This window comes from Orbicella franksi, chromosome 3 (assembly GCF_964199315.1).
Source record: "Orbicella franksi chromosome 3, jaOrbFran1.1, whole genome shotgun sequence".
Lineage (NCBI taxonomy): Eukaryota > Metazoa > Cnidaria > Anthozoa > Scleractinia > Merulinidae > Orbicella > Orbicella franksi.
Genome location: NC_138147.1, coordinates 29,820,934 through 29,842,998, shown reverse-complemented (window position 1 = coordinate 29,842,998; position 22,065 = coordinate 29,820,934). Strand labels below are relative to the sequence as shown.

Sequence of the window (22,065 nt, the reverse complement as noted above, 5' to 3'; positions counted from 1 at the left end):
AAAGTTGGAAGTAACAAATTTTATCTTTTTCCCGATTCAGAGACAAAAGGCAGTAACTTTATTGTGAAGTTTCAAGGTAAAATTGTTAGCTGGAAAAACCTTATAGAACTGCTCCGCCAGCAAAACTTCACCGTGCCAGATGAAAGGAGTGTTCTTGCTGCAGTGCATCGAGACAAGGGTTCTCGCGATCAGTCGTGTAAACACAGATGTTTCTTGGATGAAAGAAGATCTCTTTCTAGGACTTGCTTCTGTGACAAGGCTTGCAGCACATTCGGGGATTGTTGCTTGGACTTCCATTTAAGGTAAGGCTTAAGAAGCAGCCATCCAAACTAGGATTTCCAAATGAAAAGAATTCCTTACACCTTGAAATAGTAGTGAAATATTACTTATTTCTGCCCGTATAGTTTGTAGCAGTAGTTTTAACCGCTTTACAACCGCCTTTCTTGGCAACGTTTTTTACAATGTCGATCACTTTCTTTCCACGAAGTGTTACTGTGATATTTTGCATCGGTTTGGAAACGCAGATATGTCCATATGTGAAAGAGATAACTTTACTGCCTAGCGAATAACCAAAAAAAGACGATTCGTGTCCAGTTGTTTGGACACAGACTGAAGTGTGAACTATGCACTTCCTCCCTCAAGTGAGTTTCCGTGTGGTTGTCGTGCAAGCGTAGCTTTACGATCGAGGTAGTCCTATCGGCTACCTAGATCGAGATATTAGTTAGTTTGGCCTCGGGTTAAAAAGAATAATTTAAAAAAAAAAGGCAATTTCTTTTTTCTGCCATGAAATATTAATGAATTTGTATAATGAATTCCGGATTGTGTTTCCTCAGTTGTGGTGAGACTGGCAATGGCGAATCATCTGGAAACATGACGTGTGGAGACGTTAATGATCCCGCCCATCCATGGTCTGGGGTAATCATGAAATCTACTTGCAGTTTACACAGATATCAAAACTCAAGCGAATGCCAAACTGTTCGTAAGTTGGATTTATCGCTAGAGAGGGAACTGCCCGTCTTTGACCGGACGCAGAATGTAATTTACAGAAGCATTGCCTGTGCCAGATGCAACAATGCAGAGAATGTTACTTTCTGGGGTCTTAACGTTTCCTGCACGAGTAGCAATGCATCGTTTTCTACTCCAGTTAACATGGCTGCTGTAAAGAAGTTTCTGAAGGAACATCCGGACTGCTCATGGAAATACGCTCCAAGAAATGACAAACAACAATACAAGTATTGTGTGCTGCATGATGCACCATGTGCTTTGAATTCGAATCATCTGCGAGTGTCATCCACAGTCAAAGATCTGTGTTTATCGTATTCTATGATTTTTTCAATCGACAACAGATTTACGTACAGAAACCCTCACTGTGCTCTTTGCAATCCAGACGGGGTGTCTTTAGAGGACGAATTTAAACCATCCGTTGTGGCACCTTTGCCAATCCTTTTGGATGTAAGCAGAGGCATTCCAGATCCAATAGCGCAAAAGGATCCACCGCCCACACTCATCACAGGACCTCCCGTACAAAGTTATAATCTGACTTCACAGGTGTTGAACTGTACCTCAAATACCACAAACTGTACAGTCATCTTTCGAAATTATAACTGTAAGCATTTTGCTGTGAAAAACCAATCAGCGCAAATAAGATTTTCCTTGAACGAAAGGCATGACGTCGTCTTAATCAGCCAAAAACAATTTTTACAAGAGAAAAATGCCATGAAGCTGCAAGGAAATACGGTTTATATTTTGTGTCAAGAAAACCAGATTGAACATAGTGGGCATGAAAGACAGGGTGGTAAGGAGCCAAAGTGGTATGACTCTAAAGTCCTTATCTATGTCACATTTACTGGCACACTTTTGTCAATCATCTCACTGCTTTTTCTGCTCTACGTTTACACGTACTTTCAAGAGCTAAGAAATCTGCCTGGAAAATGTCTCATCAGTCTCTCTGTGGCGTTGCTGTGTTACCAAGCAATTTTTCTCGGTACTGCAAAGTCACGAGAAGTGGCTACCCTTTGCAAAGCAGTGGCCATTTTTCTGCATTTGTTTTTGCTTGGTGCATTTTCTTGGATGAGTGTCATGGCGTTTGATACTGCAAGTACTTTTACTGTAAAAGGTTAGTGAACTACTAAACATGAAGCCTTTTTTGACGAGGGGATCACGCCATTATCAGGTCGCCCAGTTTCTCTTGACAAGCGACCTCTATTCAAATATTCACCTGCCAGCTTTTTCAAAGGTGGAACTCTTATTGTTTTACTTCAACACGGGCAATCAGTCGTTACCCTCCCTGACAAGTGTTTTCATTCTCACACCTACATTAAGCGAGTCTTTTGAGCAAAATTCTTTGATCAAATGTTTATATAATATTATTTTATGTGATAAAACGCCCTCAAAGTGGCAAATGCAATCATTTCCACGATAAAATGTGACTCTATCAATAAAAACATCATCTTATATCCCCTTGTCGGTGAAAGAGGAAGAGTTTGCCCCTAGCATAATTTTCCTCAGTATGAGATTGTAAATTGTAAAAAACGGAGCAACATTGGGGAACATTAGACTTCACCGCACTTTGTTGAGGCATATGATTTGTACCGTCATAGTTAGTGCTACCCCGGTCCGCAGTCGCGTAGTTGGCGAACATAATAGAAAATGTTGAACTGAATCGCCACGTCTTATCTTTTCCTTTTCGCTTTTGAGCGATTGCTCCAAGAACGAAGACTATATAAGTTTTGACTCTTCCTTCCATTTTGAATTTCGCCTCAATTACCAGTTGAATGGTTCGCTTTTCGGAAATTTAACAAAGTTCCGGAGATTCTAGATATTGTTTTCCAGGAAACTTCCTCGTTTCGAATAACGAAGCGCGCGAAGTCTAAAAATAGAGTGCAAAGTACTGGAATCCCGCAAGAGTCAAAGAACATAAGCGTGCTCTGAGAGAAATAGGAGGAAACTGAACGCCAAATTTTCGTTTCAAAAATTGTTTTAGGAACACTTGCTTACGCGCTTGAAAAAAGCTTGAAATCTTTCCTCATTCCATTTTGTTTGTCTGTGGTTGTCTGAGTTATGACGTCACTCGCACGCTTCGCTGTTTTTCGGATTCTTTTTTGAGTGGAGAGCGCTCTATGTTTTTTTTTAACGTTGACTTTCTCGTTCTTTTTTCCCTGTATAGTGACTGACACAAGAAGACAACCTTCAGACATCAGGAAGACGTTCATTAAGTATTGCATTGTGGGATGGGGACTGCCTGCTGTGATTGTTGCTTTGTGTTCTGTCCTGGATTTCACAGGAACTTTTCATTTCGGATATGGTTTGTAGACGAAGATAGCTGGGTTTATTGCGTCACCCTGTTGATAATATGTCTTCTGTTAACCCTTTCCACCCGCAATAAAAAAAAAGATTTTTTGGAGAACAATTACTTATATCTTACGTTTTGTTATTCTTGATACGATAAGGAAATGCGGCATATTGCTGGATATCAGACACAACATTGCTCGCAGTTGCCGTGGTGACCCCTGTTAGCCTTTCTGTGGTTTTCAACCTAATGTGCTTGTCGAAAAGTGTTTATGCAATTCGTCACCTGCAGCAGGTATGTTCTATTACGGCAAGAAGAAATTTTTTAGTTTGCTTTTCCCTGCTCCAAAAAGGAGCTGATTAAAAAAAATTATAGTTCTATATGCGTGAAACGAGCAGTATAAGCCAACACAAAATTTACGTTGCCGTTCTTATGTACGAATGCCACATGAAAGCAATAGAAACACTACACCCCAGAACAACGTTGTAAACGAGAACTCCTGGCATTACGAAGGGGTAACAAAGGCTACAGCAAATCTACGAAGGACAAAATCTTTGCATATGCCTGGCAATCCCACAAAAAAAATTAAAGCACACTGCCACTAGAGCAGGTTCTCTCTGAATGGGGGAAGGAGGAATGAATATTAGTTATCATTTTTAACTTATCAGTAAATTTTTCCTGATTTTAAATCCCAACTAGTCTATCGGTCAAAAACGGCTTCATTTTCCAACTGACTATTACACTTTTGACCAATTGTCAGACCTTTTGACAAACTTTCTGACCGAAATATTTCTCACATAGTTAGTAGAGATTTACAGAAGGACACTCGTGTTTTAAGAAATATCTCACTTAGTGCAATTTTTAATTAAAAAATCTAAATCAGGTTCCGAAATGCAAAGCTTCTCTTTCCCAGGGCGCCAGTCAAGCGACAAACAACAGTTCTCAAGCTTCCCTGACTCGCATCTGTATCAGACTGACCGTAGTAATGGGACTCGCCTGGATTCTGGGACTTCTGTCGAATTGGAATCCAACTGCATTCCTGGTGTACCCTTCTACTGTGTTAAACAGCATGCAAGGTAAATATTTGATGCTTGTAACGTAACGAAAAATGTACCTTGAAATTCATCACGTAGTTGCTCGAGGCAAAAAAACTCTTTAACATAAAATTAAATGGCATTGTCCAGAAGTTTATACTGTTTGAAGCAAGGAATCATGTCGGTTGCTTCCATTGTATTTTAAAGATTATTCAAAAGATATCGGAGTGGATTTATATATTTCCATGCAATATTTTACAGGGGTTTTCATTATGTTGTGCTTCACCACCACTAAAAAAGTGCGAGGTCTCCTGAAGGATGGACTTTTTAAAAGATGGAATGGCAAAGTGGAACCGCAAACAAGCGTCACTCGTGATCGACGAACAGGAAATAGTAATGTTGTGACAGTACCTACAGGCTCAAACAATTTTAACATGACGAGCGTTTCAAGGGAAGAAGGGAGAGAAAAATCTTGCTAAGGATCTCATTTTACATTCAAGATAACTATTCTGCTCACCACTTTCTTGCCGATGATCAATGTTCCGATACTGACCATGGTGGTTTATTTTCAAATGTGACAGAATAGAACTGAGATTTAACGTCCAAACTTCCGAACCTTGTTTCCTTAAGTTTGTCACCCTACATGAACAATGTAAGGAAGAACCAAAAAAACTGTCACTTACAATCTTTAAAACTTTTATCGTGGAAAATTGAATTAACACTAACAACTACATGCTACGGATCACTTCTCCTTTTGTAAAGGCAGATCTAATTCCTCGTTATTGTTTATGAGAGATGTGTACATAATTTATGACGATTAGCATCCTGATACTGAAGATATTATTGTAAAACACAAATAGCAGTACTGGGTGTTCATCATTTACCCAAAAATTTCAGAAATTTCGGTTGGAGAAGATCCAATCGGAAACCGTGGAATACCTCCAGAGGTACTTCTCTGTTATTGTTCGGAACTGAACGTTGGAAACTTTCCTTTCCAGTTGCTATTTTCACCAGTTTTCAGGCTCTATTACAACGGTTAGCGTCACTCTCTTTTGGCTGGTTTGCCGACTCTGGTTGAACAGTTACCGTTATTCAACAGTGATCGCAGCCTGTTCTTTCGGGCAAATGGCAAGCACCCAATGCCTCCGCTAACAACAGTAGAGAATTCAATGAGCACCAGGGACCCAAAACTTCACATCAAATTAAACGTTGAACAGCCTGTATGTTTTTATACCTTTGTGTTTTACTCTTCGCATAAGAAAAATACCATAGAGACCCTTTTACATGAACCTGACGGATATAAATGAGGGAAGGGAAACTTGGAACTCTGTGTTACATGCAAAACTAAAGATATCAGCATGTGTATTTAGAGCAATACCATATATTTGCCAGTAATTTTATTACTTGCAAAACATTTCAAAGAGGGTGGTAAAGGGGGGGGTATAGATCCCTTTTCACGGAAAATAAAGCAGCCCTTTCACAATTCACGAAAAATACAACATTGGCATTTCACGCTTCACGGAAAATAAAAGAGAACGTTTTGGAAAATCACGGTTCACGGCGACTATGGAAATCACGATTCACGAGGAAAAAATTAGCCATTTCACATTTCACGGGAAAAAAACAGGGCCGATCACGAGTCACGAAAATACCCTTTACCACCCTCTTCAAACTATTACAGTACGACTACTCTAACCATGGCCTCCTGACAAAATTTTCTACAAATTTAACGAATAAAATCGTGGAGGTTAACAACAGTTTTCCAACAAATTGTCGATGTAATCAAGCTGTACATTACAAAGGCAACAGATTTGCCGTCATTTTGATGAGTAACTAATTTGATACTTTTAAAACGCCAGTGGTCAATTTGTAAAAATTTGGTCTTGGTCGGAGTAGTCGCCCTGTAACAGTGTTAAATTGTACAATAATATATAAGTAAAGACAATCGATTTTAATTATAACGCAATGTTACTTGTAATCCAACAAGCCATTTTAATTTGTAAATATTGCTTGTCAATTGGACGAAAAGTCATTTTGTGGGGGCCGGGCTTCCCTGAGTGTCAACTTCAGAGATGATCGCCATTCAAAAGAACATTTATTTTGCCATCTAGTTCGTGCGACCTTTGAATCGAAAGGATATGAGCCAATAGCCTATATTTTAGGAACCATCTGGGTCACACACTTGCATTTATGCCGGGAATGTGTTATGTAACACTTGTGAGTATTTTACCAAAGATGAACAAGATGCATTTCAGTCGGAATGGACATGGGAGGCAAATGGGAAAACGACAACAATCATAATAACAACAATATCTAACAGTACAACAATATAATAATAATAATAATAATAATAATAATAACAATAATAATAATACAACAATATGTCATTTGTATCATAATGCAGTGCTAATATCTTCCTGTGCGTTAACAGAATAAAAAGAACACAGTCGCTGTTGCTTTGCGGTAAACAGTCTATCCGTTGACAAAAACAGTGCAAGTACCCTTTAGGGACACGTTGTTATGAAAGTGCTTTTGGTTCCTGCATGCTGAGATCCTATCCTTTATCTCTTAAAGGGAGGTTTCCCGGCGTATTATGGAATGTTCGCTAACACCAAATACACAAATTAATTGGATATAAAGATTCTCCAGTAGAAAATATATTATATAAGTATTCTTGAAAGGAAGTACGGAATTACAAAGATGGATGTGGATTACAATTTATCAGATTTGATTTGGTTACAAGCTGTAAAGAATCTGGTAAACTTGTGGATCGCTTTCTACTCCAGTTAACATCACCGCTGCAAATAAGTTTGTAAAAGAACATTTGGACTGCTCGTGAAAATACGCTCCACGAAATCGCAACCAGCACTACAAGTCTTGTATGTTGCATTACAGTTATGCACCATGTGCTTCGAATTCGAATCACGTGCGAGCGTTATCCATAGTCAAAGATCTGTGTTTATCGTATTCTATGTTTTCTTCAATCGGCAACAAATTTAGGTACAGAAACCCTCACTGTGCTCTTTGCAATCTAGACGGGCTGTCGTTAGAGGGCGAAACTAAACCATCAATTGTAGCACCTTTGTCAATCCTTTTGGATGTAAGCAGAGGCATCCCAGATCCAAACAATAGTAATAGTAATAGTAATGGTAATGGCAATGGCAATGGCAATGGTAGCGGTAACGGTAGCGGCAGCGGCAGCGGTAGTGGTAGTGATAGTGGTAGTGGTAGTGGTAGTGGTAATGGTAATTGTCACCTTATTAGTCACTGTAAAGGATCCACCAGCCACGAACCAAAGGATTTACCACATATGCTCATAATGGTACCTCTTGGACAAGATTACAATCTGAGCAACTGCGCAATCCACTTTCCACTTTTTAACTGTGGAAATTTACTTTAGCGAAAAACCAATCAAAGCAAATGAGATTTCCGTCAGCAAAAGCCATTTTTCCTTCCTGATCCCCCAAACGAACTTTTTCCTAGGAAAAAATACCATGATGCTGCAAAGAAATTCAGTTTATATTTTGTGTTCAAAAAACCAGGCTGGACGGAGTTGGAACTATGGTCAGGTTACCATGGAACCCTAGTCACATTACTCTGCAGTACTCATTATTATCGTATTCACTAGCACACTTTTGCCAATCATCTCGCTCTGTTTTCTGCTTTACGTTTACTTGTGCTTTACATAGCTAAGAAATCTGCCTGGAAGATGTCTTATCAGTCTCTCTCTAGCGTTACTGTTACCAAGCAGTCTTTTCTCGGTGCAGCAAAGACACGCGAAGTTGATGCCCTTTGCAAACCAGTGGCCATTTTCCTACATTTCTTTGTGCTCGCTGGATTTTCTTGGATGAGTGACATGGCGTTTGATACTGCGAGTACTTTTACTTGCTCAGCAGCTTTTTTGAGACATGTGGAACGTTAGCTGTTGGAATTCATGAATAGTTGATATGCTAGTCCAATATTTACCCCTTATTTTGGGTAAAAAAGAAGAAATCACAGACGGAAGGAAAGCCGACAAGGCGGGCAAAACAAAACCGGGCCCCTCCCTTAGCTCAAGGTCTGGATCCGCCACTGTCTTGTTCCAAAATTAACTGGTATTGATTTAAAAACAAGTTCAATTCGCGTGAAAATGAACAGTAAAAACACCTGCCATTGTAAGAAAAAGGCTCATTCACATTACAAAGGGGAAATAAAGGCCATTATAAAGGACAAGGTCTTTGCATGCCTACTGATCCCACTAAAATGTTAAAGCACACTGCCATTGAAGTTAAAGCATCACAGCGGGTATGTCTGAATGGGGAGCTAAGGGTTAAAAACTCAATGCAGTCCCAGCTATCAGAAAATTTTCCCGATCTCGAATAACAGCTACATGATCAGTTAAAAAATGTGTCAGTGCTCAGCTGATGGTTAAACCTTTGACTAACTCTAAGTTATCAATGGTCTCTCCAGGCCTTCTTACAAACTGCATTACCAAAATATGGGGAGAATTGCAGAAACACACTTAGAACCATCTTAAATATATAATTAATTAGTGCCAATGGAAGTCTCTAATCTAACGCAGTTCCGAAATGCACAGCTTTTTATTTTTCCAGGGCGCCAGCCAAGCGACAAACAATAGTTACCCAGCTTCGCTGACTCGCATCTGCATTCAGCTGACCACAGTAATGGAGCTCACCTGGATTCTGGGACTTCTTGCAAATTGAAATCAAACCGCATTCTTGCATGATCCTTCTACTTTGTTAAACAGCATGCAAGGTAATGTTGATACCTGCAATGTTATGGAAAGTGTAAAGATAAATTTAAAAAAAAACTTTAGCAGATAGCTTTTCGAGTCATCCAACTTTCCTCAGAGAAAAATTCAACCGCATTGTCAAGATGTTTCTATAATTTGAAGGGAGACACCAATTTCTACCGTAAGCTTCCATTCAATTTTAAAGATTTATTAAAATAATTCTTGGGTGGATTTATATTTTTCCACGCAGGGTTTTTCATTGCGTTGAGGTTCACCACCACTAAAAAACTGCGAGGTCTCTTGAAGGATGGACTTTTCAAAACATGGAATGGCACAGTGGCATCTTCCCATGCTGTGTAGTCTCGTTTCATTAAAGGTTTACTCTTTACGTCTACGATGTAATGAAGTACCTACAGTTATCAACGAAAATCACATAAAGAAACCACTTGTAACTTATCCAACTGTTCTTCAATAGTCGTTAAGAACTTAACTTAATGCAACTTACTTTTGAGACGAGAGAAATGGCATTGCTCAGTAAGGATTAGTGTTAGTGATTAGGATTGATACTTAGTGTTATGGGGGATACTATTTTCTCAAACTCAATAATAATTCTGCAAGTTCAAACAATGGAAATCATGACCGTGACAGTTTTTGGATATCTTAATTAGCATAGAATTTCACGATTTTATTGCTCCATTTTCTCCTTGGTTTTAATTTCGATTGAAAAGGTCAAACACTAGAGACAGGGTTTGACCACATTTCCAAACACCTCGAAGTTCGATCGTCCAAATTACTCCACTACGTGTCGTATTTTCAACTCTCTTCTCGGCGTTTGGAAATGTGGTCAAACACGGTCTTTCGTGTTTGATATATTACGTAAAACACAAGTACGAGTACGGAGCGCTTGTTGAAAAAAGTACTGGGTAATTACCATTACGACAAAATGTCCGGAAATTTAATTTGAAAACCAAATGCACACTGCAGCTATTAGTCTCTAAGTTGCCGGAATACTTTATATAGGCCAATTTGATCGGTGTGGAGTTTTCTGTCACTTCCCTGTTAAAGTCTTGTCAAGAAAGCACCGATACTTACACGAACGTGTTCAAGGGCATACATGTATAACCAGTTGCTAGGACGCTTCTTACTACACGTTTTGTCAAAGTTTTGAATGAAAGAATTAGAAAACTTAAAATCCCAATTCTGGGTGCATAACGTTTCACGTAAAACAGTACCATCGTCTCTACTTTTTTAATTACATTTAGTGCAGTGCATTTGAAAAGTTTGGATCTTCCTTCAAATCACACAAAAAATAAGATAATTATTGCGGCCAGCTGCTGACATTGGAAAGAGAGTAACAAACGACCGGACAAGACATCACGAAATTGAATTGAAGGAAACTAATAACCAACTTAAAATTAAACATTTTTACAGTTCAGGTACAAAATAGACTGTTTTCTCGTGTGGTATTGGAAATATAGTGGTTAGATTTTCACGAGCCGACTGTGTTTACTTAGCTTAATATCTTCACAGGCTTTATATCCTTTTACTTTTTGCAGCAGTATTTTGATTATAGTTGTTGGCATTTGAAAGTGCCATAGGTGCATATCTGATGTTTGCTTCATAATTATAAAACAAATAAACACTGCAAGGATCAATGGATCTATTTTGCCAAACCGACATCTCTCAGACTTACCAAAGGTCTAAGAGACTATGATGAAATAAAAAAAGCAATGTCTAAAACCAAGAATTAGCATTATTAAATTTAAGTGCAAAATTTTTAAGTCAAACGTAAAACACTCAAGATTAATTTCTTTTGTTTCAGTCATATAGGCTAAAATATTCATATCAAACATGATTGGAAATTGGAAACGAAAATAATTGTTTTTGCTTCAAAGCGAATCATTTTAATACAGGTGCATAGCCTGATGTCCTTGGTTTCCGTCAAACATCAGTACTTTATATTTACAAATCGAAAATGGAAATTCCAGATAGAAACTTCGTCTTTCAAAGTGTTATTTTCACAAAGTAAATCATTTTAGGTAAACTGCGAACGACGACCATATAGCACCTGCCCGTAGAGCTATTTCATGAAAGTGGATGAAATCTTTCTCGTGATTATAAGTTTCAGTTGCAATCAAGTTGCCCGGATTTCCCACAAAATAATAAAATAAAAAGTAAACCAAAATGAAAGTAGAACACTTCAATCTGTTAGCAACATGCTTCATGGTTGTTACAGTTTTAAGTCTATCAGCACCATCAAGATCTCAAAAACAAACGCATGGCAACGAAGCTAAATCTTCAAGGAAGAAATACGACTCTGGCCAACTTCCTGTACTCATTGGTAGGTACATAATGATTACTAGTATTTTCGTTTGTCGTCATCAGATGATTTTTACTGCTTTGGAACACTATGTTAGCTTGGTGCATTTCGTTTCCCTTTCAGATCACTGGAACATCAAAGTTATAAATGATAACCTGAGTTTTTTCTTTCATTTAGGGTCGAGGGACCAAGATTTTGTTGTCAAGTGGAGGGGTGAAATGCTTAGTTGGAAAAACCTTTCTCAGTTGCTCCATCAGCACAACATCACATTGCCACAAGAGGAGAACGTTCTTGCTGCAGTGCTTCAACTAAAGAATTCTTCTGTGCAGTCGTGTCAAGGCAGATGTTTTTTGAACGAAAGAAGACATGATAATAAGACCTGCTTCTGTGACAAGCCTTGCAAACTACTGAGTGACTGCTGTTTGGATTTTCAGACGCGGTAAGATTACACTAAATTCACTCATTCTAGGTCTTTATGTCCAGGTTTTATGTTATATTTGCTGGTCACAGGTCGATAAAGAGGATCTTTGATCAGTATTTTGATTTCTACCAGAATAAATATATGACAATGCTGGAAGCAAACAGAAGATTCGAAGATACTTCAAGGGAGAGAGTTTTTGTTTTGACTGTCTAATAAGTTTGATTGGTATGATTTCACAGCTGTGGCCACATTGAAAATGATCTTGATGACACATCACTCGAAAGTATGACATGTGGAGACATCAATAACCCTTCGTGGCCATCTGGGGTTATCATGAAATCTTCTTGCAGTTTACACAATCGTTATACTACAAGCAACTGTCAAACTGTTCATCGCTTAAATATAACGCCGCAGAAGGAGCTGCCCGTCTTTGACTGGACGCAGAATGTAACATACAGGAGCATTGTTTGCGCCAGATGTAACAAAGCAGGAAACTTGTCAATCTGGGGCCTCGAAGTTTCCTGCCCAAAGGCAATTGGGTCATTTCCTACTTTCGTTGACATCACGGCTTTGAAGAGGTTTCTGATCGAGCATAAGAGATGTTGGTGGAAATATGCACCAGGGCAACATCTTAAGAGTCAACACAAATCTTGTGTGCTGCAAGATACCAAATGTGCTTCGAATCAGCTGCCAGTGATGTCCGTAATCAAAGAATTGTGCTATTCATATTCTATGGTCTTTTCAGTGAACGTCGGACTTACTATAGTTAAATACAGAAACCCTCATTGTGCTCTTTGCAATTCTGGAGTAAATTTTCGACAATTTCCCTTTGTTGTGTTCGGTTCACCTTTGTCAATCCTTTTGGATGTAAGCTCAAACATCGTAAACCCAGAAGAACCAACGAATCCTCAATCCGCGCTCACTTCTGGACCCGTTTCACCAGATCTGACGCCACAAATAGCAAACTGTACTTCATCTATCAACAATTGTACGGTCACCTTTGGAGATCAAAGATGTAAAGTTTTCACTTCAGAAACTAACCAGTCAATACAAAATCGATCTTCCTTGAACAACAGCCACCTGTCAGATGTGAAGCTAGCGGAGATCCGAATGGACAAAAATGTCATGGCGCTGCAAGGAAATGCTGTTTATATTTTGTGCCCAGAAAATCCTACTGGACAAGCCGGTAAGGATCCGGGGTATGGCTTGACAATTCTTATTCATGTCACCTTCGTTGGTACACTCTTGTCAATTATCTCCCTGTGTCTTCTGCTCAGTGTTTACTTGTCTTTCAAAGAACTTAGAAATCTACCTGGGAAATGTCTCATGAATCTCTCCTTGTCGTTGCTGAGCTATCAAACAATTTTTCTTTGTGCTGAAAAGTCGACAGAAGTCGTCGCTCTTTGCAAAGCAGTGGCTATTTTTCTCCATTTCTTTATACTCGCTGCATTTGCGTGGATGACTGTGATAGGGTTTGACACTGCAAATACTTTTACAATGCAAGGTGAGTGAATTCTTGAAATTAAAGATTAAAGAATGTCCAGCAATATGAGGGAAGGTGCTATAATATAAGGGTGCCTCATCATCGAGAAACGCGTATATTAATTACAGGAGATACGAATTACAGGCATTAAAATTTGATTAACGAAAATAACAAGGAAAGTATAACAGACGTATAGCATTGAACTTGCTTTAATGACCATGTACCGACGGGGTGTGAGAAACTGTTGCATTGTGCGGGTATGTTTTGAATTTCAACCTTTGTCCAGTTTTTTTTTGTAGTGTCCCTGTTCAAAACTTGCATGACATTTTTCATGCAGAAGTCTTTGTGACTTAAACTTAAATTTGTCTAAGAACAAGTTAGTATGACATATCATTGCACTCGCTGGATCTTGGTGTTTCGATGGCAACTATGTTTTGAATCTTTCTTGCTTTTAATTTTTTTGTTTTTGGAAAAAAAAAAGCACTATTAACTATTGCATAGTTATTTTAACATTTCCAGGGCACTTTCAGGATTATTTTGATTGATTTCGATCGTCGATTAAGAAATCGAAGATCGTGGATCCGATGGCGACTGTTTCGGAAACATGACGCAATCACTATGTGATATAAAGTCATCATTCTGTGTTGCTTACCCAAGAGGAAACATTTTTGGACGTTATTTATACCCTCTAAGTATAATTATCATTGCTTGAATATTTTTGAAGTAACGAAGGGTAGTCGGATTCCGCATCCTTGCCCCCTAACCTGGTCTTTAAGATCAAAAGAGCCCAGTCTGAATCCACTGGGAAAGGAGACCTAAAAAGAAAGAAGAAGAACTGCAAGAACAGAACAAGAATTGTATATTCTTGTCCTTAGTGGCATGAAAAACATTAAAGGGACGGATAGCATCTCTCTGGTGAGAAATTAAAGTTTGACTCTAATGTTGATTTAAGGAAACCGTTGCATTCAGATCAATAACATGACATTGCGAATTGGTGAAATTATGGCACGTTTGTTTTTATTTTGAAAATTATATGTTGTATAATGTCAGACCAATTAGATTTCATAAATTGTGCAAATGCAAGTCGAATATTAAACCAACAAAACCAATTTAGAGTCTTTGGCTACTGGTTAAGGTTATTCTTGTAATTTGTTCTTGTACAGTGACTGACACAAGAAGGCAACCTTCAGACGTCAGCAAGATCTTCATCAAGTATTGCATTGTGGGATGGGGACTGCCTGCTGTGATTGTTGCTTTGTGTTCTGTCCTGGACGTTACCGGAACTTTTCATTTGGGATATGGTTTGTAAACTATAAAAAAATTGAAGAATGTTCCAATTGTTGGCCACCGAAAGTGCCGAAACATTACGTTTTCAAATGGTGGTTTTCCAATGTTTCATTTAATAACTCTTGATAGATATTACATCAAACATCTACAAGTTTACCATTTTCTTTGCTTCCCTCTCCTGTCTGCCTGTGAAAATTCAAGAAGAAATTGAATGCCGTTTAATTAAATAACTATAAATAATAATTGTCTCTAAGTATAGAAGTCTCTCGGAGTATAACATAACTTTTTCTTTTACTTCAGGAAATTCGATTTACTGCTGGATATCTCACGGAAGAGCGATAGCTGTTGCCATGGTAGCCCCTGTGAGTCTTGCTTTGTTGTTCAACGTTGTGTGCTTGGCGAAGAACGTGCATGTCATTCGTCACTTGCAACAGGTAGGCGACATCACAGTGGTAACTTATCTCCTAGTTGGCTTTCTTTTGTTTTCTAAAAGGGACAGATACAACACAAAAACCAGTTTGCATTGACCTGCTTGAAGATGAACATCCAAAACTTTCGCTTTATGTAAAGCGTTTTTAAACAAGGCGAAGTTTAAGAGGAAAAGACGAGCTATGTTAAAAAATGGTGTATTGAACCTGGATAACAAAAATTATCCCGTCTGCCACCTATGCCCCGAATGCCTCATAACATCATTTGTTAACTGACCACACTAGAATAAGGCAACTGCTTACGGTGTGGGACAGAGGAACCAAATATGGGGCCATATAAGGAAAAAGAGAACCGCTCATATTGTAGAGAAAAACAAAGCTCTATTACGATTGCATGATTGTTGCTGCTGAACTAATCATTGTAAAATCTTAAGCTGAGGAACAGGCTACAAAACCAATTTGAAACAAGAATAAGAGGCCAAAAATCATGCCTGGCAAGCTGTCATTGTATCCAGTGGTCAACTCGTTTGCAATTACCAAGACTACATGCTGTGCTTCATCTAAGGCGTAAGTCGCACATTATTTATTGAATGTTTAAGAATGGCTGACTGTTAGGATCGAGAAACGCCGGTCAACGTCCCATTTGACAAATCGCTCATATTTTGCCCAAAGATACCCTTAGGCGACCTAATTCTAAAAATCATATTTAAAGGTTCCAGCGAATTTTTATTTTTCAGAAATTCGCGAAAATTTGAAAGCGCGGTCAAAGTGCGGTTTTTCGTGTAATAAAATGACCGAAATAAGGTGCGAGGACGAAGCGCTGCTTAAGTCTTAAAATAAACTCAATTGACTTCAAACTTCACACAAATGTGGAACAACCACTCTAATTTATTCCTCGCTTTAAACTAGTCTCAGATATGTTGATATAGTGGTTTTCCGAACCATTTTAAAAACAGCTATGAAGCGTGTGAAAAATAACGGCAAAATATAGCTCATGTTTAACAGCATAAAAATGCATCTGGTACCTCACTTTCCGATTATTTTACATTACAGCCTTAAAATATCATTATTAAAGATATACCATGCCAAGTTTCATGCTCGAACTCGCAGTATTTCCCTTTGTGAAAAACGAAAATCTATGTCAATGTGTTGGGCGCAAATAACACTAATTATGCACGAACCAGAGACAAATCAATTTCAATGGCGAAAGTAAAAGGCTATCATTAATTAGAATCCCGTCAATTCACTGCTATCAGTAGAAACATAATGTCCACTGCATAAAAACTGTTTTCAGACGTTTTCGAACCATTGCGCGTTAACTTTGTTTAATTTCGTGTCCGCCGTCATGTCTAGTTTGTCATCGCGTGTATTTCCTTAATGTCAACAACACGTGAATGGTTGTCATAACAAACGCAAGAGATTTCCTGGAACCTTAATGTTTTCGATTCACCAAAACGCTTTAAGTTCGTTAAGACACAATAATGGGTCAGCTTGGAATGCTTTTTAGCATCAAGGACGTCAAAGGACTGTAAATTAATCGAGTTGAAATATCTTGAAGCAAATCAAAATCGCGCCCTTATTCTAATTTGGTAAACAGCCGATCTCCGTTCAAGTTCAAGAAGTCGAGAGGTTAATCCGGCAATGTATTACCGGTACAACAACAAAATCAAACCGAGGTCATCAAAAGTGTAAGTTTAAAAGTGTAATGGCAAGTTCCAAATAAATTTCGCCTATATAAATTGGAAACAAGATGTGAAACGGTCTGACCCGAAACAAATAAACAAAATATTAATACGACTAATTTAACCCGAAAATGTTACAGAAAACATACCTAAAAGCCGTCGATTCCCCTCGATACCACTCCGCATTGCCTTAAAGAGCCCAAGCTTTCTGCTGTAAGAATCAGGGGCCTCATGAATCTGTATTTATTATATCGGCAACCATGCTGCGTGGCTGATATTCGAGACTCAGTAAAAGTTGTCACACAACCGTACGAGCAGCCCAGTCACGCTTTCACTGCTCTTGCGCAAATGTTCAACATTTCGCAATTTACATAAACCGACTACAAGTTTAAAGTAGTGACAGTAGATTGAAATGCGCTTGTTAAAGCTGTCCTATCGAGGAACAATTATTTCTTGTTTTTGAATGGCTCTTAGTTGTAGCTACAGTCGGGGAGGGGGGAGAGGGTATTCCCGGAAATTTCGGATATCTGTATGCCGTGGAAGATTAAGTGGTCTCCAGCTCTTAACGCCAACACTGAAACACTAGATGATTCTCGAAGTATCACAGGGGTCACTAAGCTAAATAATTTTGAGTGTAGCTCCACTGAGTCAATTAACCGTTAGCGCGCATATTGCATTGACCGTGGACAGGTGGAAAAACAGTTAAACCGGAAAAGCCTGTTGCACATTGTAATTTAGCGTTGTCCAACACGCAGTCGGTCTGGTTGTAATGTTAATCGTATTTGAAAGAATCTCAAGTTTTCTTTCGACACATACTGGGGTGACATACTACTAGATGGACGTGGCCGGGAGCCACGAGTCAAGTCAGTCAATTTGCCATGCTTAACCGAGAAGAGTGACTGCGACCTTAACATCAGTGCCATTATCAACGGGTGTGACCGAGGAAGCGTCTGCTGAGGTTTCCATAGATAGTAACCATGCACGGTAGGGGTGTATTGATATCTTCAAGGCCGCTGCATTCGTGTCTTTTATAGGGTGTCTACTTTAGAGAGGCACTTGTCGCTGGAGAAATATACTCAGTCCCTTGAAAGCTATTCCCTTATGGACTTAGCCAAAATGTGCTACAAACCTTGCTTGGAGCAGGCGTTGACGCTTAACTCAAAGCCACAATAGGTCACCAGGAAGCCCTCGTTGTTTTAAAAAAGGTTTGGGCTCTCAGGGCAGTCAGTGACAAGCAGCAATCGTATCTTATGGCAAAATTCCGCGTTGGTCAAACGGCAGGCCGAAAGGTTGACGCCGAACTGGTGGCGCGGGAATGCGCAGTGCCCGGGATCCTTATAATATTCGTCTTTTTCAGGTGCTAGTTTTTCTCTCACCTAAGTGCTGCAATGCGCCAAAGTGATCCTGATGAGATGCATGCTCAGGCATCTGAAGAGGAGAGAAATTTTAGTCAGGCAAAGGAAGTTGTAGAAATACTCCAGCTCCAGCATCCTTTGGTACACGACCAGCAAGACTCCTGTGCCTTGGCGATGGAGGGTGACCTAAAGAACCTGAAACTTTGTATGCTACCGTGCGGGTGCGAAGACATGGGACTAGATATACCTCTCCCACTCGAGCGCGGAAAAGCTCCCGGCCACGTCCATCTAGTAGTATGTCACCCCAGTATGTGTCGAAAGAAAACTTGAGATTCTCTCAAATACGATTAACATTACAACCAGACCGACTGCGTGTTGGACAACGCTAAATTACAATGTGCAACAGGCTTTTCCGGTTTAACTGTTTTTCCACCTGTCCACGGTCAATGCAATATGCGCGCCAACGGTTAATTGACTCAGTGGAGCTACACTCAAAATTATTTAGCTTAGTGACCCCTGTGATACTTCGAGAATCGTCTAGTGTTTCAGTGTTGGCGTTAAGAGCTGGAGACCACTTAATCTTCCACGGCATACAGATATCCGAAATTTCCGGGAATACCCTCTCCCCCCTCCCCGACTGTAGCTACAACTAAGAGCCATTCAAAAACAAGAAATAATTGTTCCTCGATAGGACAGCTTTAACAAGCGCATTTCAATCTACTGTCACTACTTTAAACTTGTAGTCGGTTTATGTAAATTGCGAAATGTTGAACATTTGCGCAAGAGCAGCGAAAGCGTGACTGGGCTGCTCGTACGGTTGTGTGACAACTTTTACTGAGTCTCGAATATCAGCCACGCAGCATGGTTGCCGATATAATAAATACAGATTCATGAGGCCCCTGATTCTTACAGCAGAAAGCTTGGGCTCTTTAAGGCAATGCGGAGTGGTATCGAGGGGAATCGACGGCTTTTAGGTATGTTTTCTGTAACATTTTCGGGTTAAATTAGTCGTATTAATATTTTGTTTATTTGTTTCGGGTCAGACCGTTTCACATCTTGTTTCCAATTTATATAGGCGAAATTTATTTGGAACTTGCCATTACACTTTTAAACTTACACTTTTGATGACCTCGGTTTGATTTTGTTGTTGTACCGGTAATACATTGCCGGATTAACCTCTCGACTTCTTGAACTTGAACGGAGATCGGCTGTTTACCAAATTAGAATAAGGGCGCGATTTTGATTTGCTTCAAGATATTTCAACTCGATTAATTTACAGTCCTTTGACGTCCTTGATGCTAAAAAGCATTCCAAGCTGACCCATTATTGTGTCTTAACGAACTTAAAGCGTTTTGGTGAATCGAAAACATTAAGGTTCCAGGAAATCTCTTGCGTTTGTTATGACAACCATTCACGTGTTGTTGACATTAAGGAAATACACGCGATGACAAACTAGACATGACGGCGGACACGAAATTAAACAAAGTTAACGCGCAATGGTTCGAAAACGTCTGAAAACAGTTTTTATGCAGTGGACATTATGTTTCTACTGATAGCAGTGAATTGACGGGATTCTAATTAATGATAGCCTTTTACTTTCGCCATTGAAATTGATTTGTCTCTGGTTCGTGCATAATTAGTGTTATTTGCGCCCAACACATTGACATAGATTTTCGTTTTTCACAAAGGGAAATACTGCGAGTTCGAGCATGAAACTTGGCATGGTATATCTTTAATAATGATATTTTAAGGCTGTAATGTAAAATAATCGGAAAGTGAGGTACCAGATGCATTTTTATGCTGTTAAACATGAGCTATATTTTGCCGTTATTTTTCACACGCTTCATAGCTGTTTTTAAAATGGTTCGGAAAACCACTATATCAACATATCTGAGACTAGTTTAAAGCGAGGAATAAATTAGAGTGGTTGTTCCACATTTGTGTGAAGTTTGAAGTCAATTGAGTTTATTTTAAGACTTAAGCAGCGCTTCGTCCTCGCACCTTATTTCGGTCATTTTATTACACGAAAAACCGCACTTTGACCGCGCTTTCAAATTTTCGCGAATTTCTGAAAAATAAAAATTCGCTGGAACCTCTAAAATATGATTTTTAGAATTAGGTCGCCTAAGGGTATCTTTGGGCAAAATATGAGCGATTTGTCAAATGGGACGTTGACCGGCGTTTCTCGATCCTAACAGTCAGCCACTCTTAAGTTTTATCTCTCCAAACCTAACATAACGAGTGAGTGAGAGCAATGTAGAAACTACTCCATAGCGTTTGACTTTCCACTTTGGCACTGCACTAAAATGCAGAGCTTTTTCTTACCCCAGGCCGCCAACTTAGCTACAAACAACAGTTCGCAAGCTTCACTGATCTTTATCTGCATCAAGCTGACCGCAGTAATGGGGCTCACCTGGATTCTGGGACTTCTGGCAAATTGGCATCAAACTGCATTCCTGCATTATCCTTCCACTGTGTTAAACAGCATGCAAGGTAACGTTTGATTCTGCTAGCCTCTAATTCGTTACTCAATTGTCATACGACCGAAAAAAAATACGAATGCGCGCGCTTAATAATTTGCACTGCAGTGCAATTTGAAATTAACGATAAATCGATCTGCCCTCAGGCAATCACAATGAAGTAATTTTCTCAGTCATGTAATAAAGTAATTTCTTCCCATTTTTCGAGTTTAACCTTTAAGTTTTTAAGATGAGTTTTTGAATTTCTTTCAATATATTTAGAGGGTACTTAGGGTGATTTTTCAAACAAGTAAAATTAAGGATTTTCGCTATGGGTCACATTTGAAACTTCTGTCAAAACCTACTCGAGCCTTTAGGCGTGTGCATTTTGAATGAATTTTCAAAGATCACTCGTAGTGGAAATATTTAACTGCATAGCCTTTCATACGTTTACTTATTTATAGTATGACTAAGAAATTAGCTATGATCGAACATTAATTTGCACTGCAGTGCAAATAAAAACAAGAAAACAAAAAACAAACAATTAATCGGTCTGCTATCAGCCAATCACAATGAAGTAGTTCTCTCAGTCATATAACAATTTTGGAGATCATTTGTTTCATCTAATGGTTCATATTTTATCATGAAATCTTGTTTAACAGGGTTTTTCATTGCGTTGTGTTTCACTGCCACCAAGAAAGTGCGAGGTCTCATCAAGAAACGATGGAATACGGCAGGTGAAGCTAACGTACGCGTCCCTCGGGATCGATGTACGGGAGATACTGAAGATGTAACAGCTACAGGCTTTAACATGCTTAATATGAAGAACGTATAATTGGAACAGGCGAATAATAATTCTTCTCTGAACCCTTAATTCATTTAATTAAGTCGCTTCTCTTGATAGAAGAGATCTCAGTACTTCGATCACGGTTACTTCCAGCAATTTTAAATGGTACGAAGATTAAGGAACTGACATTTGATTTTAATATCATTCGATCCATTTTTCCTTCCTTTTCATTGGCCGAGAGCCCACCACGTGACCTGCAAATTACTGCCTACAAATAATGGTCTGCTTATGCGTAGTACCATCTAAATGTGTTATGTTGCAAATAATATCCTGCTCAGTTGTAATCACGCTATTGTCTGAAAAAATGGCAGATCACTTCCCTGAACTGTTAAAGAGTGATTTAATAATGAAAACAAGCCCGGTGATCGAAAGATAATATAATTATTGAACTCGGTTATCGGAAAATCTCGTGATCAATTATTTGCAGACCTTCGGCTTCGGCAATAACTGATCATTTCGCCACAGACCTAGCCCCGTCCGTTTTTCCTTAGTTCCATTTCATAAAGTAACCATTCCAGAGTCTGAAGATCACAGGTAGTTAAACCAAAATAATAAGCAATGGTCAAGAATAGTTTATCAAAATACAAGAACAGACTTCTTCTGGAATGCTGGCATTCAACTACTGAATCCCTAACATAGAAGCGAGGGGAAAACTCTCATGGACAAAGATATTTTAGACCTCCTAAGACATCGATAGAGGAAAGCAAGGAATAGGCAAAAGGGGGAAC

The 22,065-nt window shown here is 39.0% G+C and overlaps 2 protein-coding genes and 1 pseudogene across 2 annotated transcripts; all 3 read left to right on the top strand.

Moving 5' to 3' along the window:
- The first annotated feature begins 737 nt into the window (after window positions 1–737).
- On the top strand, window positions 738–4,313 carry LOC145480328 (uncharacterized). Its single transcript, XM_081458620.1, has 3 exons — window positions 738–2,116; window positions 3,167–3,304; window positions 3,450–4,313. Exons 1-3 carry the CDS (start codon window positions 808–810, stop codon window positions 3,650–3,652), a joined length of 1,650 nt encoding a protein of 549 aa, XP_081314746.1. The 5' UTR covers window positions 738–807; the 3' UTR covers window positions 3,653–4,313.
- On the top strand, window positions 4,181–8,561 carry LOC145482506 (uncharacterized; annotated as a pseudogene).
- A 2,678-nt stretch (window positions 8,562–11,239) lies between these two features.
- Window positions 11,240–21,325, top strand: LOC145482505 (uncharacterized). The gene is made up of 7 exons (XM_081461106.1): window positions 11,240–11,396; window positions 11,553–11,814; window positions 12,036–13,300; window positions 14,443–14,580; window positions 14,867–15,000; window positions 20,362–20,524; window positions 21,153–21,325. The coding sequence occupies exons 1-7, from the start codon at window positions 11,240–11,242 to the stop codon at window positions 21,323–21,325; spliced, it is 2,292 nt and encodes a 763-aa protein (XP_081317232.1).
- The last annotated feature ends 740 nt before the right edge of the window (window positions 21,326–22,065 follow it).